The 19,069-nt window shown below is 42.5% G+C and overlaps 1 protein-coding gene across 3 annotated transcripts in view; it reads right to left on the bottom strand.

Moving 5' to 3' along the window:
- The window catches only part of SPTLC2 (serine palmitoyltransferase long chain base subunit 2), a 67,638-nt gene that overhangs the window by 13,886 nt on the left and 34,683 nt on the right, over positions 1-19,069 (bottom strand). For all 3 annotated transcript variants that reach the window (XM_081912206.1, XM_081912205.1, XM_081912207.1), the window contains exon 9: positions 18,218-18,344. In XM_081912206.1, the coding sequence (XP_081768332.1) occupies positions 18,218-18,344 (127 nt within the window). The remainder of the gene's footprint in view (positions 1-18,217; positions 18,345-19,069) is intronic.

Genomic DNA, 19,069 nt, shown 5'->3' with positions numbered 1-19,069 from the left:
TAATCAGAAATTCACAATGGAATCTGGGACATTATGTAAGTACGGATCAAATAAAAGTTAATATGGATTATTACAAGAGAAGGCACATAAGACTAGGAGAAGAAATAAGAAAAACGTTTATTCGCATTTCCACTGTAATTCTGGCCACATTCAACCTAACAAGGCTTAGGTAACTCTGGCTGCATTTATATGCTTTCCTGGCTTTGATTTGAGAGAAACTGGGGGAAATTGTTTAAACATTTATTCGGGGTGGGTGTGGAGAAGATGGCCACAATTCTTAAGGCCTGCTCCATAAAGCTGCTGGCAGTTGAATGATACTACTCTCTCTCCTCAGTTACCGGGAGAAATTGGCACATCTGCTTCTCTTGGGCTTAGTGCTGCACAAAAGACAATGGAATATAGCATGTATGGAGTCACTGACAAATCTAGCTGGAATGCAAGAGAACTGAAAGAACAATAGTGGGCTAGTCCAGGTTTGTACTCAATTTAGAGCTAGGCAGCATTGAGTGGTTATTTATTTGGTACAATTTATACCATAAAAACCTCAAATAATTACCAAGAAAGCATAGGTAAAATCAGCAAAACTTTAAAAAACAAATGTATATTGCATTTCTGAGAATAACTGCCTATGTCAATAGGAAGAGTGTTTCAAAGCGCAGATGCTGCCCCACTTAAAGATCCAACTCCTCTCAAATGGACTTGCAAATTGTATGACACATGTAGAAGTCAAAGTTCTGCTGGTCAAAGTGGTAGAAGAGGCACACACGGGGCAAGGCAAACCTTCAAGTAAGCTGGCCCCAAGCTATTAAGGTTTTACAGACCAACAGTAAAACTATGAACGTAAAGTAACAGCTCACCAGCCATTGCAAATCTTTGAGCAGAGGTGTACTATGGTGATGGAATCTCATGCCTATTTAAAGCTCATCGGTATTATAGGGGCATAATACCATCACTTTATCAAGAACTGTAATTAAAGTATTGTGGCACAAGTTATTGGATGTGAGAAATGTTCCTGTTTATGGAGAATTCCCGATAGTCATACACATATTTTCATACACAAGTATAAACCAGTTGTGTATACAAAATATAAACAAGAAATCCTGGTGTAAGTGAATGTACTGCTTATTAGGAGTTTGGTCCATCGGGCATGGGACAAGCTTCAGCTACAACAACTAAAGTGCGGGGCGGGGGTTCTGGCCCCAAGCACTAGATGAATTGGGAAAGAGGCAGCAGGAAACCACTTGCCACTAGTTTTGAATCTCTTGGGGTAAAAGAAATGCCTACTCCAAGAACCAGATACTGCTCCCTGTATGACTAATACATCATGGATTCCTAAGGTTGGCTAAAAGAGCTGAGGAAGTGTATTCTGTATTTGGACTGCATTTACAACCAGATGAATAATGCTTTAGGCATGTTCTGAAAGCCAGAGGAAATGTAAGTTGGGTTTTGTGACCAAAAAAACCCTGCTCCGTATAACTCTAATTCATTTCTACAGATACACACACAGACCATGTGCCCTCCAGATCTGAACTTACTAAATGGAGAGGCCATATAGCTTTATACTCTAAAACCAGAAATCTGGCAACATCAGTGTGTTGATGGCATCTCCAAATCTTTGGAGACTCATCTGATAGCTTTACATACTTATTCAACAGGGAGACATTGACCCACACTAGAAATTGTGACAGCAGGGGCCCATTCTAAACTAGACACTTTTCAGTTTAGTTTGGCACCAAGTACTTACACAACTCCAATACTTCAAGTGTTCACACCTTTAGAAGGGAGGAAGATTGGGAAAAACCAAAACAACTTGACCTCGCTTATGTGACCTCCTTGGCCCAATCAGTGAGACCTTATTGCCCTCGCCTACATGGCCTCCTTGGCTACAGGCCACCCCATCAGGTGCAAGGGTTACCAGATGCCACTGGAATACAGCATATGTGGGGACACTGGGGTGAGGTATGTGTACCTCACCTCCTCCTTATTTTCAGCCCACACATTCAGGCAAAACAAAAAAAAAAATTCTTCCAGTAGCACCTTAAAGACCAACTAAGTTAGTTCTTGGTATGAGCTTTGGTGTGCATGCACACTTCTTCAGATATCTGAAGAAGTGTGCATGCACACCAAAGCTCATACCAAGAACTAACTTAGTTGGTCTTTAAGGTGCTACTGGAAGAATTTTGTTTTGTTTTCACTATGGCAGACCAACACGGCTACCTATCTGTAACATTCAGGCAAGTAACCCAACAGGGATTAGGAGAGCTCTTTACAAGTTCTCTTCTGCTGAACACAGAGCTCCACATGATGGATTACTTAACTGTGATTCTCAGAGCAGTCCTGCAAAAGCACGACTGTCCAAAACTCTTCAAAACTGACCACTAGGCATGCATGTAGGACAGGCAGGTGGGATTAATATGACAAAATGGACAAAAATATTTCAACTAGATGCACAGAAACTGATTTAAGAGAGGTCTCTATTTCTGTAGAAACAAGGTGGCTAAGTATATGTCCTGAACCTCTGGCATAGAACTAGAAAAAGCTTTGGAACCCATGCTCTAGCCTGAAGGAATGTATCTTGGCAACTTTGCCAGCATTTTCTTTCCAGCCAACGGCTTTGTTTCCCCTTGGTGAAATCCAAGAAACTGCAAAGGTAGCTGAAAATAGAGGCAAGTTAAGTACCAAAATGTTATAGTTCCTGTGGTTCACTAATGTTTTATGCTGGTTACGATTTACATGCTTTCCATACAACTGGCTCTGAAATCAGCAGGCACAATGCACAGTATCAGTAACATTGAATTTCATAATTGATATTATGGTATTATGACACGGTTAGCGCTGATCTCCACATGTTGAAAGCACTGAGTTTTCAAAGTCAGTTCTAAAAGCTAGCTTCCATTTCTTTTTTGACTAACCTGTGAAAATGTACCATTTATTATTAGATGGTATAATGCATGATCAATAAGCTAGATACCTCATACCTTTAATTCAGAGCGATGCAAACCCCTGATCTGCCATGCTGGAGAGGGGCCTGGATGGGACAGAGCACTCTACCAACAGGAGAGCCCCAATATGCCCCCACCCAGTCAACCAACTCTTCCTCTTGGTCTCAATTATGCAGAGTTGGGGAAACTGTAACCCTCCAGTTCCCATCAACCCCGATTCAACACAGCCCAAATGGTCAGGGATTATGGAAGTCCCCATTCCTGATCTAAAGCAAAGCTAGAAACTCATTAGCACACTGTGTACTTTCATACCCTTTAATCCTGCCAGTTGAAAAACTAGAAGTACTTAATCAGTTGCGTACATTTGCTATCTTATCTTTATTCTTACAGAAAGTCCTCCCTAAGCAACTAAATTACTGCCTCAATGACAGCATACAGCCAAGGAGTATGTTTCTCTGACAATACCCTCCCACCATTAAAGACTGTCAAAAGAAACTAACTAATGGGTTGGATGAGTCCAGTTATTTGTCAGAAATGGTGCTGGGCATGCATGCTAAGCTGTTGAGGTGCTAGCTAATGAATCTAATAGTCTGATAAAACTCAGAACTGTCAGTGTCCACCAGGCATTATCATGGCCAGAGGGAATCAAACTAGCACCTCCTCATTACAACCAAAATGCTCTTCTGAATTTCAGCACAGCCTCCAAAATTTATTTTAACCTCCGGCCAATCTCCCTATACATGCCAAAATCCACAGCCACAAAAACAAGCAAAGCACTGATCAAAATAGTTTCTCTACACAACATTTTTGAAACCTATAATGAAGTATACTACTTGAATCACAAATGTTCAAGTCCAGGACCCTATAGCATTTACTTGCAAGAAGATATGTTTTAGTACTAAACCCCCTGCAACATCCCACCTTGTGAGAACTCTTCATTTGGAACTGCCAACTGTGCTTGCAAGAGACCAATCTTACTCTGCCCATGTAGAAATTATATCCTTAAAGGAAACACACAATCATTCCACTTCAGTCTGGAAAGAGATCATCCATCATCTGTATTTGGACAATGCCAACAAGCTCCCCAGGCAAATGGTCCTCTGGGGCTGGCCAGGGGGTGCTGGTTGCCAGGAACTGAATTGGCCTCTGAGTAAGCAAGCAAGTGGGCAAGGAAATCCAGTCAGCCGGTTCAAGAGCCCTTGCTGTTGGGAATGGACAGATAAGTCCCAGGCCCCTGTGGGGCAGTGTGAAGAGGCACCTCTCTATGGGGCAGGAGGGAGCTCAGAGATCAGGGACGGTGGCAGCCGCTGCCCAGATGACTCTCAAGGAGAGGAGAGAGGAGAGGAGGTTGAGGAAACACTCCATAAGGGAGGGTTTCAAAAAAGGGTGGGAGGCTGCCAGATCTGCAGGCAAGGGGGTGACATAACTGGGCTCCTGAGCCCCACTGGGGTGCCGCAGAAAGAATGTAGCTGATCAAGGGAGCCATGGACTCAAAAAGGTTGAAAACGTTTGCCTTATGTATACCACAGTGAGACAGCAGATAACACTAAGTGGGATTTAAAGCGTAGGGGGTGTAATAACGTGGCATTTTTGCTGCACACTCTTCTTAATCAGATATTTTCTGCATAAACAACTAATGTTCTGGACCTCCTCCAACCCCTGGGCCACTTTGAGAGGTTCAGCCACCTGATATTTTTATGACACCAGGTGACAACTTCAAAGGGTCTCACTGTCAGCACCACAACAAAACTTGCTTTGTCCATTTGCTGTGCCTGCAAGCAGCCTTTTTTCCTCTGCAGACCAGCAAAGGTGTCTGCAAAGCATGGGTATAGCCAAGGGGGAGCAGCTGTCCCCCCCTAAATCAAGTAAATAAATAAAAATACTTAACTCACCAATTGCATCACAGATAGCTTGGTTCTGCCCCCCCCCCCCCGAAATAAATCCTGGCTACACCCATACTGCAAAGTTTGTCAGCACTATCAGCCCATCCTGCTTGCTAAGGAATAACCAGAAATGTGCTTTAAGCTCCCAATTGTCCCTTTGCATCTGTGTTTTAACTTGTTCCGTACCTAACATGAAACAGTCAAGAGTGGCCCATCCACAGATCTCCGTTCTCCTCTAGATTTTATCATTTACAAAGGTTTACTAGACCTGGCATGTGTTGGCAAACACATTCAGCACCCTGTATTAGCCACAATGTACAAAACACAGCTAAAGATGTGTACAACAGCTTTAAGCAGAAGTTTTAATAGAAATTAAATTGTTTCGCTGGTGTATAAAAATGATTCCACCCCCTTCCCTTCATATTTCAGCTGCAGATTCAAAGCAGTGTGTGACCTCTCATGTACAATAGCCAGGCTATTTGTAATTTAATATGAGGACATCTCAGCTGTCATAACACCATGATGATTGCTAAGCAAATCTGGCATTTGAGACGTGCCATGCATTTATTCCTATAGACTGTGGACCAGTGCTTTCCGCTTTTATGCTAGAGTACAGCAGTTGATGCTCTGCTTATAACATAATCCTCCCCACCCCCCACACTTGCTTTAAGCTGCATGACAGATTCTTGGCAGTAGAAATACAACAGCTTTTTAACATTTTATCAGCTCATCTTCTCCTCTGAGCGGCAGTTTCCCCTAAAGTTTGCATTGATCTGGGTATCCTATTTTAAAGGGAAGTATCCATGTTAGTAAATACTAGCCACAGCATCAACTCATAGCAAAGCTTTATGCGGTGTAACTCAGTGGGACAGCTTCAGTTACTCTGCAGATGTAAAAGATGTTGTCCTACAACATTTTACTAGTCTGTGCTACTACACATCTGTCCTTTTGCATTTAGAAGTGCTGATTGGGCTGACATTAAAGTCAAATATTTGGGATTTGAATAGTGAGTGATCCCAAAGGCCTGCTTGTTAAATTCTTTGCACTTCAGAGGGTCTCAAATTACACTGCACAATTATTAGCTTCTACAAGATTAACACCTTGAGAATATAATGTAAACACAAAACAGTAAGTAATAATGAGCAACCAAGGCCAAAGCAGCAAATGTGTTAAATGCATGAACACATTTAAAACACCTTTTGTGTTATCTTTAAATAGCACCTGGGAGGCAGGGAGATACTGAACCCCTTTGTTCCCATGCTGCAGAAATCCACATCCCACTGCAGATCTGCTTTTCCTCTGGGGAGGGAACCTTGTCCGTGGTACCAGTGGCAAAGAGAAAGAACAAGCAGGTGACAGACCAGGTCAGATGAATTTACTGACTACTAACAGAGCCTCTATGCAAAGGATGAGGGATTTTGCTTGTACTCAACTAGAAGGTTATCAAGTTCTGAACATCAGCATCAACTACAGCTCTCATACTTGTCACTGGCAAGATTAAGAAACAAACAATCTGCATCAGTATATAACTGTTGTGCTTAAACTGTGGTTCATGAACTACCAGTAGCCAGTTATATAGCTTCTATTTGGTCCCTGAAATCATGATGAAAATAATAATAATAATAATAATAATTTATTATTTATACCCCGCCCATCTGGCTGGGCCCCCCCAGCCACTCTGGGCGGCTTCCATAGAAACCAGGAAACACTAAAATATCATACATTAAAAACTTCCCTGAACAGGGCTGCCTTAAGATGTTTTCTGAATGTCAAGTAGTTGTTTATCGTTTTGACATCTGCTGGGAGGGCGTTCCACAGGGCGGGCGCCACTACCGAAAAGGCCCTCTGCCTGGTTCCCTGTAGCTTTGCTTCTCGCAATGAGGGAACCGCCAGAAGGCCCTCGGCACTGGACCTCAGCGTCCGGGCAGAACGATGGGGGTGGAGACGCTCCTTCAGGTATACTGGGCCGAGGCCGTTTAGGGCTTTAAAGGTCAACACCAACACTTTGAATTGTGCTCGGAAACGTACTGGGAGCCAATGTAGGTCTTTCAAGACCGGTGTTATGTGGTCTCGGCGGCCGCCCCCAGTCACCAGTCTAGCTGCCGCATTCTGGATTAGCTGTAGTTTCCGAGTCACCTTCAAAGGTAGCCCCACGTAGAGCGCATTGCAGTAGTCCAAGCGGGAGATAACTAGAGCCTGCACTACTCTGGCGAGACAGTCTGCGGGCAGGTAGGGTCTCAGCCTGCGTACCAGGTGGAGTTGGTAGACAGCTGCCCTGGATACAGAATTGACCTGTGCCTCCATGGACAGCTGTGAGTCCAAAATGACTCCCAGGCTACGCACCTGGTCCTTCAGGGGCACAGTTACCCTATTCAGGACCAGGGAGTCCTCCACACCAGCCCGCCCCCTGTCCCCCAAAAACAGTACTTCTGTCTTGTCAGGATTCAGCCTCAATCCATTAGCCGCCATCCATCCTCCAACCGCCTCCAGGCACTCACACAGGACCTTCACCGCCTTCACTGGTCCTGATTTGAAAGAGAGGTAGAGCTGGGTATCATCTGCATATTGATGGACACCCAGTCCAAACCCCCTGATGATCTCTCCCAGCGGCTTCATATAGATGTTAAAAAGCATGGGGGAGAGGACGGAACCCTGAGGTACCCCACAAGTGAGGGCCCAAGGGTCTGAACACTCATCCCCCACCACCACTTTCTGAACACGGCCCAGGAGGAAGGAGCGAAACCACTGTATAACAGTGCCCCCAGCTCCCAGCCCCTCTAGACGGTCCAGAAGGATGTTATGGTCGATTGTATCAAAGGCCGCTGAGAGATCCAGCAGAACTAGGAAACAACTCTCACCTTTGTCCCTAGCTCGCCGGAGATCATCAACCAGTGCGACCAAGGCAGTTTCGGTCCCATGATGAGGCCTGAACCCCGATTGGAAGGGATCCAAATGGTCCGCATCCTCGAGGCGTGCCTGGAGTTGTTCAGCAACCACACGCTCAATCACCTTGCCCAAGAATGGAAGATTTGAGACTGGGCGATAGTTGGCCATACTGGCCGGGTCTAAAGATGGTTTTTTAAGAAGCGGTTTAACGATTTAATGCACCAGGTTTCCCAAGTCTCTATTATTTGCTGCAGAAGTTTCTACTTGGTGTAGATTTAGAAGCATGTAAGTGACCAAACTGGGACGCAGGTGGCGCTGTGGGTTAAAGCCTCAGTGCCTAGGACTTGCCGATCGAAAGGTCGGCGGTTCGAATCCCTGCGGCGGGGTGCGCTCCCGCTGCTCGGTCCCAGCGCCTGCCAACCTAGCAGTTCGAAAGCACCTCCGGGTGCAAGTAGATAAATAGGGACCGCTTACCAGCGGGAAGGTAAACGCCGTTTCCGTGTGCGGCTCTGGCTCGCCAGATGCAGCTTTGTCACGCTGGCCACGTGACCCGGAAGTGTCTCCGGACAGCACTGGCCCCTGGCCTCTTAAGTGAGATGGGCGCACAACCCCAGAGTCTGCCAAGACTGGCCCTTACGGGCAGGGGTACCTTTACCTTTAAGTGACCAAACTGCAGGAGGCAGTGGAAGACAGGAGTGCCTGGCGTGCTCTGGTCCATGGGGTCACGAAGAGTTGGACACGACTGAATGACTAAACAACAACAAGTGGGAAACTCCTCACTTCTTCAGAAATGGCAGTGGACATATACATATTTTTAATTGGAATGATTTGTTAACCAAGGGCAGAACCAAGTGAGAAGCAACTGTGCTGGGGGCCTTATGAATTACCTTCTGTAGAACGGCCTTTAGGTAAAAGAATGTGCTCATTCACAAAGAGCAACTGACAGTGATGCTCCTTGGGACAATTGTTATTGCACCCATATGTCCGATTAGACGGGAACAATAATATAAAAATTGGAGAGCCTGGGGACAAAAATATGGACCAGGTAGCACACTTCCATTTAGCTTTTCTTCTGAGATCTAGTAATATTTTACAACTTCAGAAGCAATTGCCTTTGTTCACAAGACTTAAACATTTGAGAATAAATATCTTTAGATGGAACTTAATAACAAGCAATGTGGATGAAAGCATAAGCGGCTAGGAGTCTGGCACTGCAATCTCTTCAGTAACATTTTATTTTTCTAAATTCCTGCTAATACTAGAAAAGAATCTTCCAATAAACTCCTAGTCCAAGAGTGCTTGAAGCACATGCACAGCGGCTGCCTAGCCCAAACCATGGAGGAGTGTTTACTGTTACCGTAGAGAAAATTGTTTGGTCTCCTCTATAACTGAACACACAGCCAAGTCTGTACTAGCAGTGAAGACTTTCCACCACTGACAACAACTGTCAACAATGCCTCATTACATTTTGTTGCTAAGCCTATGGGTTTTACAGGCTGGCATACAGTTCACTTGAACAGTATGCCCCCTCTTTTCAGAAGGGGAGAAAACCGGTTAAGCACATTCTGTTTGATAAGGTTGCAATATTCATACAAAAACTGGCATCTATTACTGCAAGAATATATATATCTCTTGCTCTGAGGTCATTAGATTTGAAGCTTCAAATTCACAAGTCAAGCTCTTTCCATTCAGTGATATTTTCTTCATTCAGCATTCATGGAAGAAAGGATTTTGTGTGCCCTCCTACACGGCACGGTCAGATCAGCAACTTGCATTTTGCCAATATATCTAGCCACTGAAATGGCATGCCATACAAGCATACCAGAATCTGTAAAGTAACCATGGACACCACCATCTGAACCCATGCCAATGGCAGACAGATGAAACACATGAAGTGCCAGGTTTCAAAAGAAATACAAACTATTAGTCTTGGAAAGGGAGGAGACTAGGACTATGTCTGCTGAACTGACAGCCATGCTTTGATCTTGAAACACACACCTCAGCAGATATAGAATAAAACCCAAAATGCATTGTTCCCATACATTCAAAAGTAACTGTAAACATACAGAGAACAAGGGTTAGGGTTAGCCTTTGGGCAGTAAACATGCTCATCCAAAAACCTTTTGTCCAACAGTGCTTGTAAGTTGTATGGACAATTCTGACCAACAAGTGACAGAGGGTGGGAACATCAGGAACATGTACAAATACCACTTTCTTTACAAGCCATGGAATTTGCAGACTTCAGAGGAGAGTGTTCTATGAGAGATGTTTACAAGGCGTTTCATGGAAACAATTTAGTCGCTTAATATAACAGGGAGTGCAGAGTATATTTACCATCTGCTTGTTTTTCCTAGAAAGGCCAATATCAAAGCTTAACCACCCTTCTGAATTCAGAGAAGCAATACGATTAAATGAAAAAAGTTTTGTGCACATGACGAGTATAAGAAAACAGAGAAATCTTCTTTCCTTTTAGAGTTTCAAAGCAACTTGCTCATCTCCCATTTTTCTCCAGAGTTTATTGCTAATCAGTTACTTCTACAAAAATCATTAATCTTACGAAAAGGAAAATGATGTATGGGAAAATGCAATATATTCAGGCAGTCCAATAGAGAATACATTCCACATTAGGATGCATTATCCTGGAATGCAAGAAATTCAGATCATAGAATCATAGAATTGTAGCGTTGGAAGGGATACGCTGATGATCACCTAGTCCAACCCACTGGAATGCAGGAATTTGCAGTTGTCCCATACGAGGATTGAGCCTGCAACCGCGGCATTAACAGCACCACACTCTAACCAACTGAGCTATCCAATGCCCGAGACTATCCGTTAACTCATTTTTATATGTAAAATGGACTACAATACTTTAAAGTGAGATAATGTTCATGCCCCCTGGAAAAGGAAACAATCCACTATTAAAATTGGAAGCAAAGCTTAAATATTTGAGGCCACATCACTGATAGAGAAGGAAGTTCATGTCGTTGACAATTTCCTAGGAAGGGAGATGAATATACCCATGGGATGGCACACTTGGTAAAAAACACAGGTAAGTTATGTAAGGATACATAAAGGGACATTAAAAAATTCAACCCAAACTCATTTGCACCTTGTTAGCCTCAGGTAAAAGCAAAACAGTCAATGGTGGCAACAGAAGCTAGAAGCTTAGCACCGTACAGTTTTTAGCAAATTCTAGCTGAAGTTCTCGCTAGCTATATAGTTTAGGCATATGAGTTAGATGAAAAAAGTCATCATGGTAGTGTTTCAGATCATCAGGAAAAAAGAATAGCAAAAAAGCATAATCGGAGAGCTCTAGCCTCAAGCAAAAAGAGATTCAGCCTAATCAACATGCAAAGCAGAGCTTTCCCAACATACCATTTTGGTGGCACACTTTTTGGCCATGCATCATTTCGTGACACATTAATTCAGTTTTACTAGCAAACTGGAAGTTAAACTAATCCCTTTGCAGCCCAGGGAATAGAGCAGGGAGCATTTGCGTGACACACTAATGTGTCGCAACACACAGTTTTGGAAGGCTCTGATGTAAAGTAACTGGTCTGAAAAAAGACTGATATTCATAATAGATCCACATTTAAATAAGTGAAAGCAAAGAATGAACAGTGCCTCTAATTTTCGCCTTATCCACTTAAACCAAGTGGATATCCAGTGAGCAGAATAGAGCAGGGAACAGAACTGCAATGACTCTTGGCATCTGTTCAAACACTATTCTTCCTGTCTAATAGTGCACAGGAAAAACTTATTCCAACCAAGGGGCAAGGGGAACAATTCAAATAGTTTCTTTAGGCACTTGGCCTGAGTAAAAAATGAAAGAGGAGCACGACTCAAAACTACAAATACATTCAACATGGTGTTCTGGTAAATATTACAATAAAGAGTACAATATGCTCATCTATTAACATTCTTCTAAATGGGCCAAAGATCCTACTCATGCCAGATTAACAGTTTTCCTGGAGCCTACTCCTAGGGCCTTCTGAGAATGCAAGGGGAGGAGCCGTTTGTTAGATTTAAAAGACCCCCTGCCAGAAGCACAAACCCAGTAAGTGATGTTTAAAGCTGTCAGACCCCTGAGGAGAAGCAGGAAACTCTTTATGACCCCCAAAGTATTTGTTTTCCCAACAGCTCCTTGGCACAGCTTGGGATTCTTGAGGTCAGCAACAACAACAAAAGTTTTGCTCTGCCCAAATTAGTTTTGACTAGTCCCTGGGTTCCCAAGGTGATAATTTAACACCTCATTAACAAGTCACTTATTGAAGGAAATTCAAATGAGAGATGCTAATGTGACAACTGGACATTTTCAACCTCAATTTAAATAAAGTGTGCTTTAAAAATAAAATTTAAGTAACCAGAGGACGCACACCACTCTTAGCTCATAAATGTCCTAACCTTCAAGGAAAAAAGTGTTTTTAGAAAGTCAGTTTATAAGCAAGGGGCATGAAGGTCAGCGTCAAATCCTGCTTTGCGGGCTACATGGCACATTCTACTTGGATACCATTTATACCAGAAAAAATGGAAGCATTTCATCAAGTTGAGCTAGTTTCTAGATTGTGAATTGCAATTTTAGCCATTTACATAGCAACCAAAAGAGGACTGAAGTAACGACAAAGCAGATGCAGTTTCCTTAGGTGTTTCTAGGTGGAAACTACCATTTAAGACAAAACAAGAGCTATGTATTGGGCACAGAGAGCATGTTTTGCATTCAGAAAGTCCTAATTCAATTCCTAGCATCTCTGTTTAAAAATGAATATTGAACAGAAAGCTTGGAGCTGCTACCAGTCAGTACGTGGGCTGGGCTGACCAATAAAATCCCAAAGAAGGCAGCATTGTTCATAGAACAGATTTCCACATAAAAGTCTTCCTGGGGCATCTGTGTGCAACTTGTGACCTCATATGATGATAGCGAATTGGTAATCCATTAGAACAATGCAAGAACACAAGAGTCTTGCGGGATCAGACCATATGTACATCAAGTCCAGCATTTTGTTTGCCACAGTTGCCAGCTAGAAATCACACAAGCTGAACACGAGCACAATAGCACTCTCCTGCTCACAATCTCCAGCAACTGGAAGTTAGAAGCAAGCTGCCTCAGATCCTGGAGGAAATAGATACGTTATCACAGCCACCTTGGTAGCTCAGTCAGTAGAGGATGAGACTCTTAATCTCAGCGTTGTGGGTTCAAGCCCCATGTTGGGGAAAAGATTCATGCACTACAAGGGGGTTAGGCTAGATGACCTTGTGGTCCCTTCTAGCTCTTACCATTCTATGAAAGCCTTATTATCCATGAATTTGTCCAATCTCCTTTTAAAAAGCACCTAATGGCAGCCACCCTCACATCTTGTGGTGATGAACTGCATAGTTTCAGTATACGCTGTGAGAGAAGTACCGCATTTTTTGCTCCATAAGACGCACCTTTTTCCTCCTAAAAAGTAAGGGGAAATGTCTGTGCGTCTTAAAGAGTGAATGCGTGGTCCCTGGAGCCAAATTGCCCAGGGGCAAAAAGCAGATCATGCTTCTTTTTTTTATAAAGAGGGAAGGGGGTGTTGAAACAAAGCTGCTGAGCAGCTGATCGGCAAGCGATCGGGAGGTAGATAAGGGACACTAGGGATAAAGGAGGCTGCCTGGGAGGGGGGGGAGTAAAAGCACATGGATCCTCAGGATTTTTACATTGGGTCACCCCAAATTCACCATCAAATCACATAGCATGTCCATGGCTATAGCCTGCACCAAAATATCACGCATCCACTGTTTTGTGGGGCCACAATGGTGCAAAAACGTGGTTACAAAGCACAGGTCCACATGGATCCTCAGGATTTTTGCATTAGGCTACCCCAAACTCACTGTCAAATCACATGTCTGTGGCCACAGCATGAACCACAAAAATCATACATCCACTGTTTCGTTCAGAATATTTTTCCCCCTTGTTTTCCTCCTCTAAAAACTAGGTGCATCTTATGGTCAGGTGCGTCTTATGGAGTGAAAAATACGGTATTTCTTTTTGTCTGTCCTGAATCTCCCACCATTCAACTTCACTGGATTCTAGTTTTATGATACTTTCTTCACACTATGCCTAACTTTATACAGTTCTTCTTATGTTCCCCCTTCTCTATCCATTTCTGTTTGTTTGTTTGTTTGTTTGTTTGTTTGTTTACAGCTGAAAGGCCCCAAAGATTCTAACCTTTTCAGAAAGCAGCTGTTGTAAGAAAAGGAAAGCTCCATGCTGGGGATTGATAGACATAAAAACAAAATCTGCCAATATTATAATGTCTGTCTACTAATCTACAATGCAACCATGCTTGGAATACTGCGTGCAATTCTTGTCGCCATACATCAAATTGTATACTGTACTGAGATGGATAAGTTCAGTAAAGGGAAACCAAAAAGATCAAGCATCTACAGCAAGTCTCTTAAGGTAAAAAGATGGGATTTCTCCACTCCCCCATTTTTTCAATGCCTCCATGGGTAAAATAGAGGTTCTAATGTACTTCAGTGATAGTGAGTTTAATATGGGCAACAGCAGCTCCTCCAGCTAAGTTAATGTGCAGTACAGCATCATGGAGCTCCAAACTAATTGTTTGTTGAACAGTTAAACTACATAGTGCTTTGCTATGGGCTACTTATTACTAATTCCTTATTTATTTTAACTTTTTTTTTTTTTACAAGAGTAGGTAGATTATTTACATTCATCCAGTAATTTATCAACCTCTGTAAAAAAAATAAAAATGCTTTTAATCTAAATGTTTTATTAATCCAAAGAGTTTGGAGCAAGAGATTTTTGACTCTCCACCCCGCCCCCCCGCCCCGTCTCAAGTGCAGACACTTGTCCCCAAACTGACTTTTAGAAAGAGCAATAAATCCCTTCCCATTTGTATAATGAAGTATATGGGGGGGGGGAGAGACCCTTTCCTCTTCTTGGATTGTAGTCAGCAGCTCGTTTTTAAGGAAACTACACATCACATATTTGAGAGACTCAATTGCAAAAATACTAACATGCAAAAAATAGTAATGAAGCACCTATAAACTTTGAAGGTAAGGACCTACTCAGTTACTAAGAACCAGACACAGGTAGCTGTGTTGGTCTGACACAGTCAAAATAAATTAAAAAATTGTCCAGTAGCACCTTAGAGACCAACTTATACCCAGAACAAAGTAACTTAGTCTCTAAGATGCTACTGGACAATTTTTTAATTTATAAGAACCACACAGTTAACAGATGCCCCTGCCAAGAAGGTAATAGGAACAGATTTTTAATAGCACACTCTTTGCCTCTGTCTAGAGCTGCTAAACTAGGCTGGCTTTTTAGAACCAAGTCACATTCAATTGCAAAACACAGAAACAAATACTGCCACAAGTTATATTTTTAAATTAACATGGAGTATTTCAGACAGCACCCTGGGGATGACCATTATGAGTACCAGACAGAAACAATGCCAGCACTGAAAGATTTGTTTGAACGAACAATAGGAAATAAAAGAAGGGAAGCTTCTGTCCTATTCCAGATTGCATGTTCACGTGCTGTCACCTAATTAAGTCTATTCAGTCTTCATTAGCCTCTTGTCCTGTTTCGGAAATGGCCATGCTGTTTTCTGCGGCATGTGTATTCTATCCAAGGAGCCTGCTGTTAACATCCTGTTTGGCCAAGGAAGGCTCTCTGGAATGATTGCAAATATTTAACAATAGCCAATGTACCAGAGAATCTACAAATACATGTCCCCAAGTTTTGAGAGCTACTAAGCCCTCATACAATTTGTGAAGGTGATGCTAAAGTTGTTTACTATTCATCTGAATACAACAAATACATGAAAAGTATTTTCTGCTCTGGCTGTTGATCCCCATTTTACTTTGTAAGCATAGTCATTTTTTCTACTTATTCCCACCCTCCACCCAGATCTTGTGACACTAATACCTTTGCTCAGATATATTTTCTAGAGTAAAATGAGTTCTGAATCCTAGCATATGTAACCTGAAATGAACTTCAGCTACTTAGTCCAATTCTTCTACATCCATGAAGAGTCCACAAACTCAAGTACTTTCAAGTAACCCCTTTTTAACCAACTCTTGACAACCCTAAACAAGCAATGCAGTTACAATGAGAATTTACATCATATCGCAGCAATAAATTGTAAGTAATCAGAACTGAGACACATCAGGAGATTTTTGTTTTTGCAGGATAGTTAATTCTATAACCACACAACTTTATAAACAAAGCAGTATGTGTGTTTTACTTGCTCTGCACGTTCAGTAATAGAGAATAAAATATGAAAAGTTAGACCCAGACTACCCATCGGTGGACTCCATCCTTTGGATGATGAGACTGGGAGGTATTTTTTTGCAGATCATCCCTTGAAATCTGTTCCAGGGGGTCAAAACCCTTTTGGATCAGGGTGGGAGGTGGTGCTGGGATCTGCAAACTGAACTGGCAAAAATAATCTTCCTTCCCCCCACTTCTCCAATGGGAGCCTCTGTTGGATCTAGTGCCTTTCCATGTCCAGAAGGCTAGTCAACACCCAGCTCACTGTATACAGCTAGTATCAGTGAACCCCTTCTGCAGATTCTTGATTTAAGGATTGCTATACTGTCGGCAATAGTTCCAGATCTGGGAAATTGCTTCTGTACCTTCATTGGTATTTAATGCATGGAAGACAGCATCAAGACTCTGCTCTTGGCCAAAGCACAAGATTGGTAAGACATAAGAGAAATGGCAATCTCACAGCATCTAGAAGCAAGTCATTAATGGCTGTAAATCAAAACCTAAAACTTTGTGTTTTAGGTTGCTAAAGAACTACAGCTTCAAAAAATTGTACCAGTATGATTATATACTAACCAAAAGTATGCAAAGTTGATGTTGTCCTTGCCAATCTAAGACATCTGAGACTCTCCATATGAGTAGCAACTGAGTAGCAACTGGGTTAACAGCCTTTGTGCAAAGGCTATGAAGTGCTGAAGTTGCCGCAAGCTGTTGCTTGAAAGCCCAGCTAACTTAGGAGACACTTAAAATTGTTAACTTTGCTTAGGGACGTCAACATTCAACATTCAAATTCTAAAATCTTCCAGTTCTCTCCAAATATTACTATAAAACAATTAAAAAGATATAGTTCATACTGAACTAATTCGGATTCCTACATTAGAGTCAAAAGAGATGAATCCACCTGAGCTTACTTTACTCAATTATTCACTTTTAAATTTTCCAGGGAAGCTAGAACCTGGAGCCAACAGTTCTAACGCTATAATGGGATCTCACCAGCAACTATAATGGGATCTCACCAGCAACTACATCACTAGATCTGAACTACACTAGTTACCATATTAGTAGCTGTGAAGCTTTGTGGGAATATACTTTCCAGAGAAAATGGGCTACCATGAATGAGACTCTTGGGGTAGCAGAAGATAGCTCAATGAAGATGTCAACCCAGTGTGCTAGATAAATTGCATGCTAGAGATAATTAGGAAGGGAACTGAAAGGATAAAACTGCCAATGCCAAGCCGTCTCTGGTGCAAATACATTTGGAATACTGTGTACAGTTCTAGTCACCCACAAAAAGAGATAATTGCAGAGTTAGAAAAGGTTCAGAAAAGGGCAACCAAAATAATCAAGGGGAAAGACCAACTGCCCTATGAGGAAAGGTTGCAGCATCTGGGACTTAAGTTTAGAGAAAAGGCAAGTAAATAGGTGACATGGTAGAAATTTGTAAAATTATAAATTTGTTAAATTATGCATGGCACAGAGAGAGCAGATACAGAGTAGTTGTTCTCCCTCTCTCATAACACTAGAACTCATGGAGATCCCTTGAAGTTGATTTTTGGAGGGTTCAGGACAAAGTACTGAAGGAAAGTACCTCTTCACATAGTGCAGTTCAACCAAGGATCTCACTCCCACAGGAGGCAGGGATGGCCACCAAATTAGATGGCTCTAAAAACAGATTAGACACATTCCTAGAAGCTAAGGCTATCAATGACTACTAGCCATGATGGTTGTGATCTGCCTTTGTGGTTGGAGGCTGTAAACTTCTGAATACCAACGGCTGGCGGTAGAGCGCTCTTGTGCTTGGGTGCTTTTTATGGGCTTCCCATAAGCATGTGGGTGGCCACTGTGAGAACAGGATGCTGAACTAGATGGGTCTTCAGTCTGCTCTAACCGGACTATCTTATGGTCTCAGATTTACGCATCTCTCAGACAAGGATTTTGCACAGCGATAGCTTTTGCCTTAGTAAATGAAAATGAAATCCATTATCCAATACAAATCTAAACCTGACCAGCAGCAATGATGAAAAGTTCATTCAACTACCAACAACATAAAGAAAAGAAAGACTAATTTCACAAAACAGTCCCCTACAGAAAATGACGGATGGTGCTGAATAGGTGGTCCCTCAATGCATACTGCCACCTTGTGGACAAGAGCAACACCTGCAAAGAATCCAAGTTGCTTTGCGAATTGAAGGAGCAGTTGTTTAATCTAACACCTCGTGAGAATTACAGTGCCTGAAACTCACCAAGTGTTGTGCCATCTTCACCCATAATGCACTTCACTGATGCGATGATTTGCTCAATAACAGGGGGGGAAAGCGAAGTGGCATATACTGCACTGTGTGAATGGACACGAAGGTAATCGATCAGCTCCTGACAAAGTGAATACAGCAGGTTATCAGAAATTATCCTTGCCACTGAGAGAGCAGTCTTTGATGGGGCAAGTATGCAGTGCTGATATTTACACTGCTTTGCTGGCTAATTATTTGAAAGATATGCAGTGAAGGCAGGTATATATAGTTGCGCCTTCATCTTTCTTTGTAGGTTGGTGGTGCACATGCATCTCCTTATCTTTGATCAACCATTTTTGCTTGGGAGATAAATGCTGTCATTAGGAAGAAGCTGTACAGTCATACCTTGGGTTGAAGTAGCTTTGGGTTGAGCGTTTTCAGGTTACGCTCCGTGGCGACCCGTAAGTAACGGAATGTGTTACTTCTGGGTTTTGCCACTCGCACATGCGCAGATGCTCAAAATAACGTCACACGCATGCACGGAAGCAGCAAATCATGACCCACACACGCACAGATTGCGTTCACTTCAGGATGCGAACGGGGCTCTGGAACGGATCCCGTTCACATCCAGAGGTACCACTGTATTTCCATGATGTTGTTTTGAAAATGAGTGCAGGGAGATGCTGTCATAATGATAACAATTGACAAGGAAAAGCCTAGCAGCACATAAATGATTACTCTCGTCATCAAATGGCATATTGATTCTGGATAAAATTAGGAAACTGAGCACAGCAAATATACATATGGGACGATGGAGAGTCCAACAGGCTGAGTTTTGTGGTGGGTGTGTGGCCAACCTGCTATGAC

This window comes from Podarcis melisellensis (assembly GCF_964234715.1).
Source record: "Podarcis melisellensis genome assembly, chromosome: 1".
Lineage (NCBI taxonomy): Eukaryota > Metazoa > Chordata > Lepidosauria > Squamata > Lacertidae > Podarcis > Podarcis melisellensis.
The sequence above is the reverse complement of the archived record's forward strand: the minus strand, read 5'-3'. Positions and strand labels throughout refer to the sequence as shown.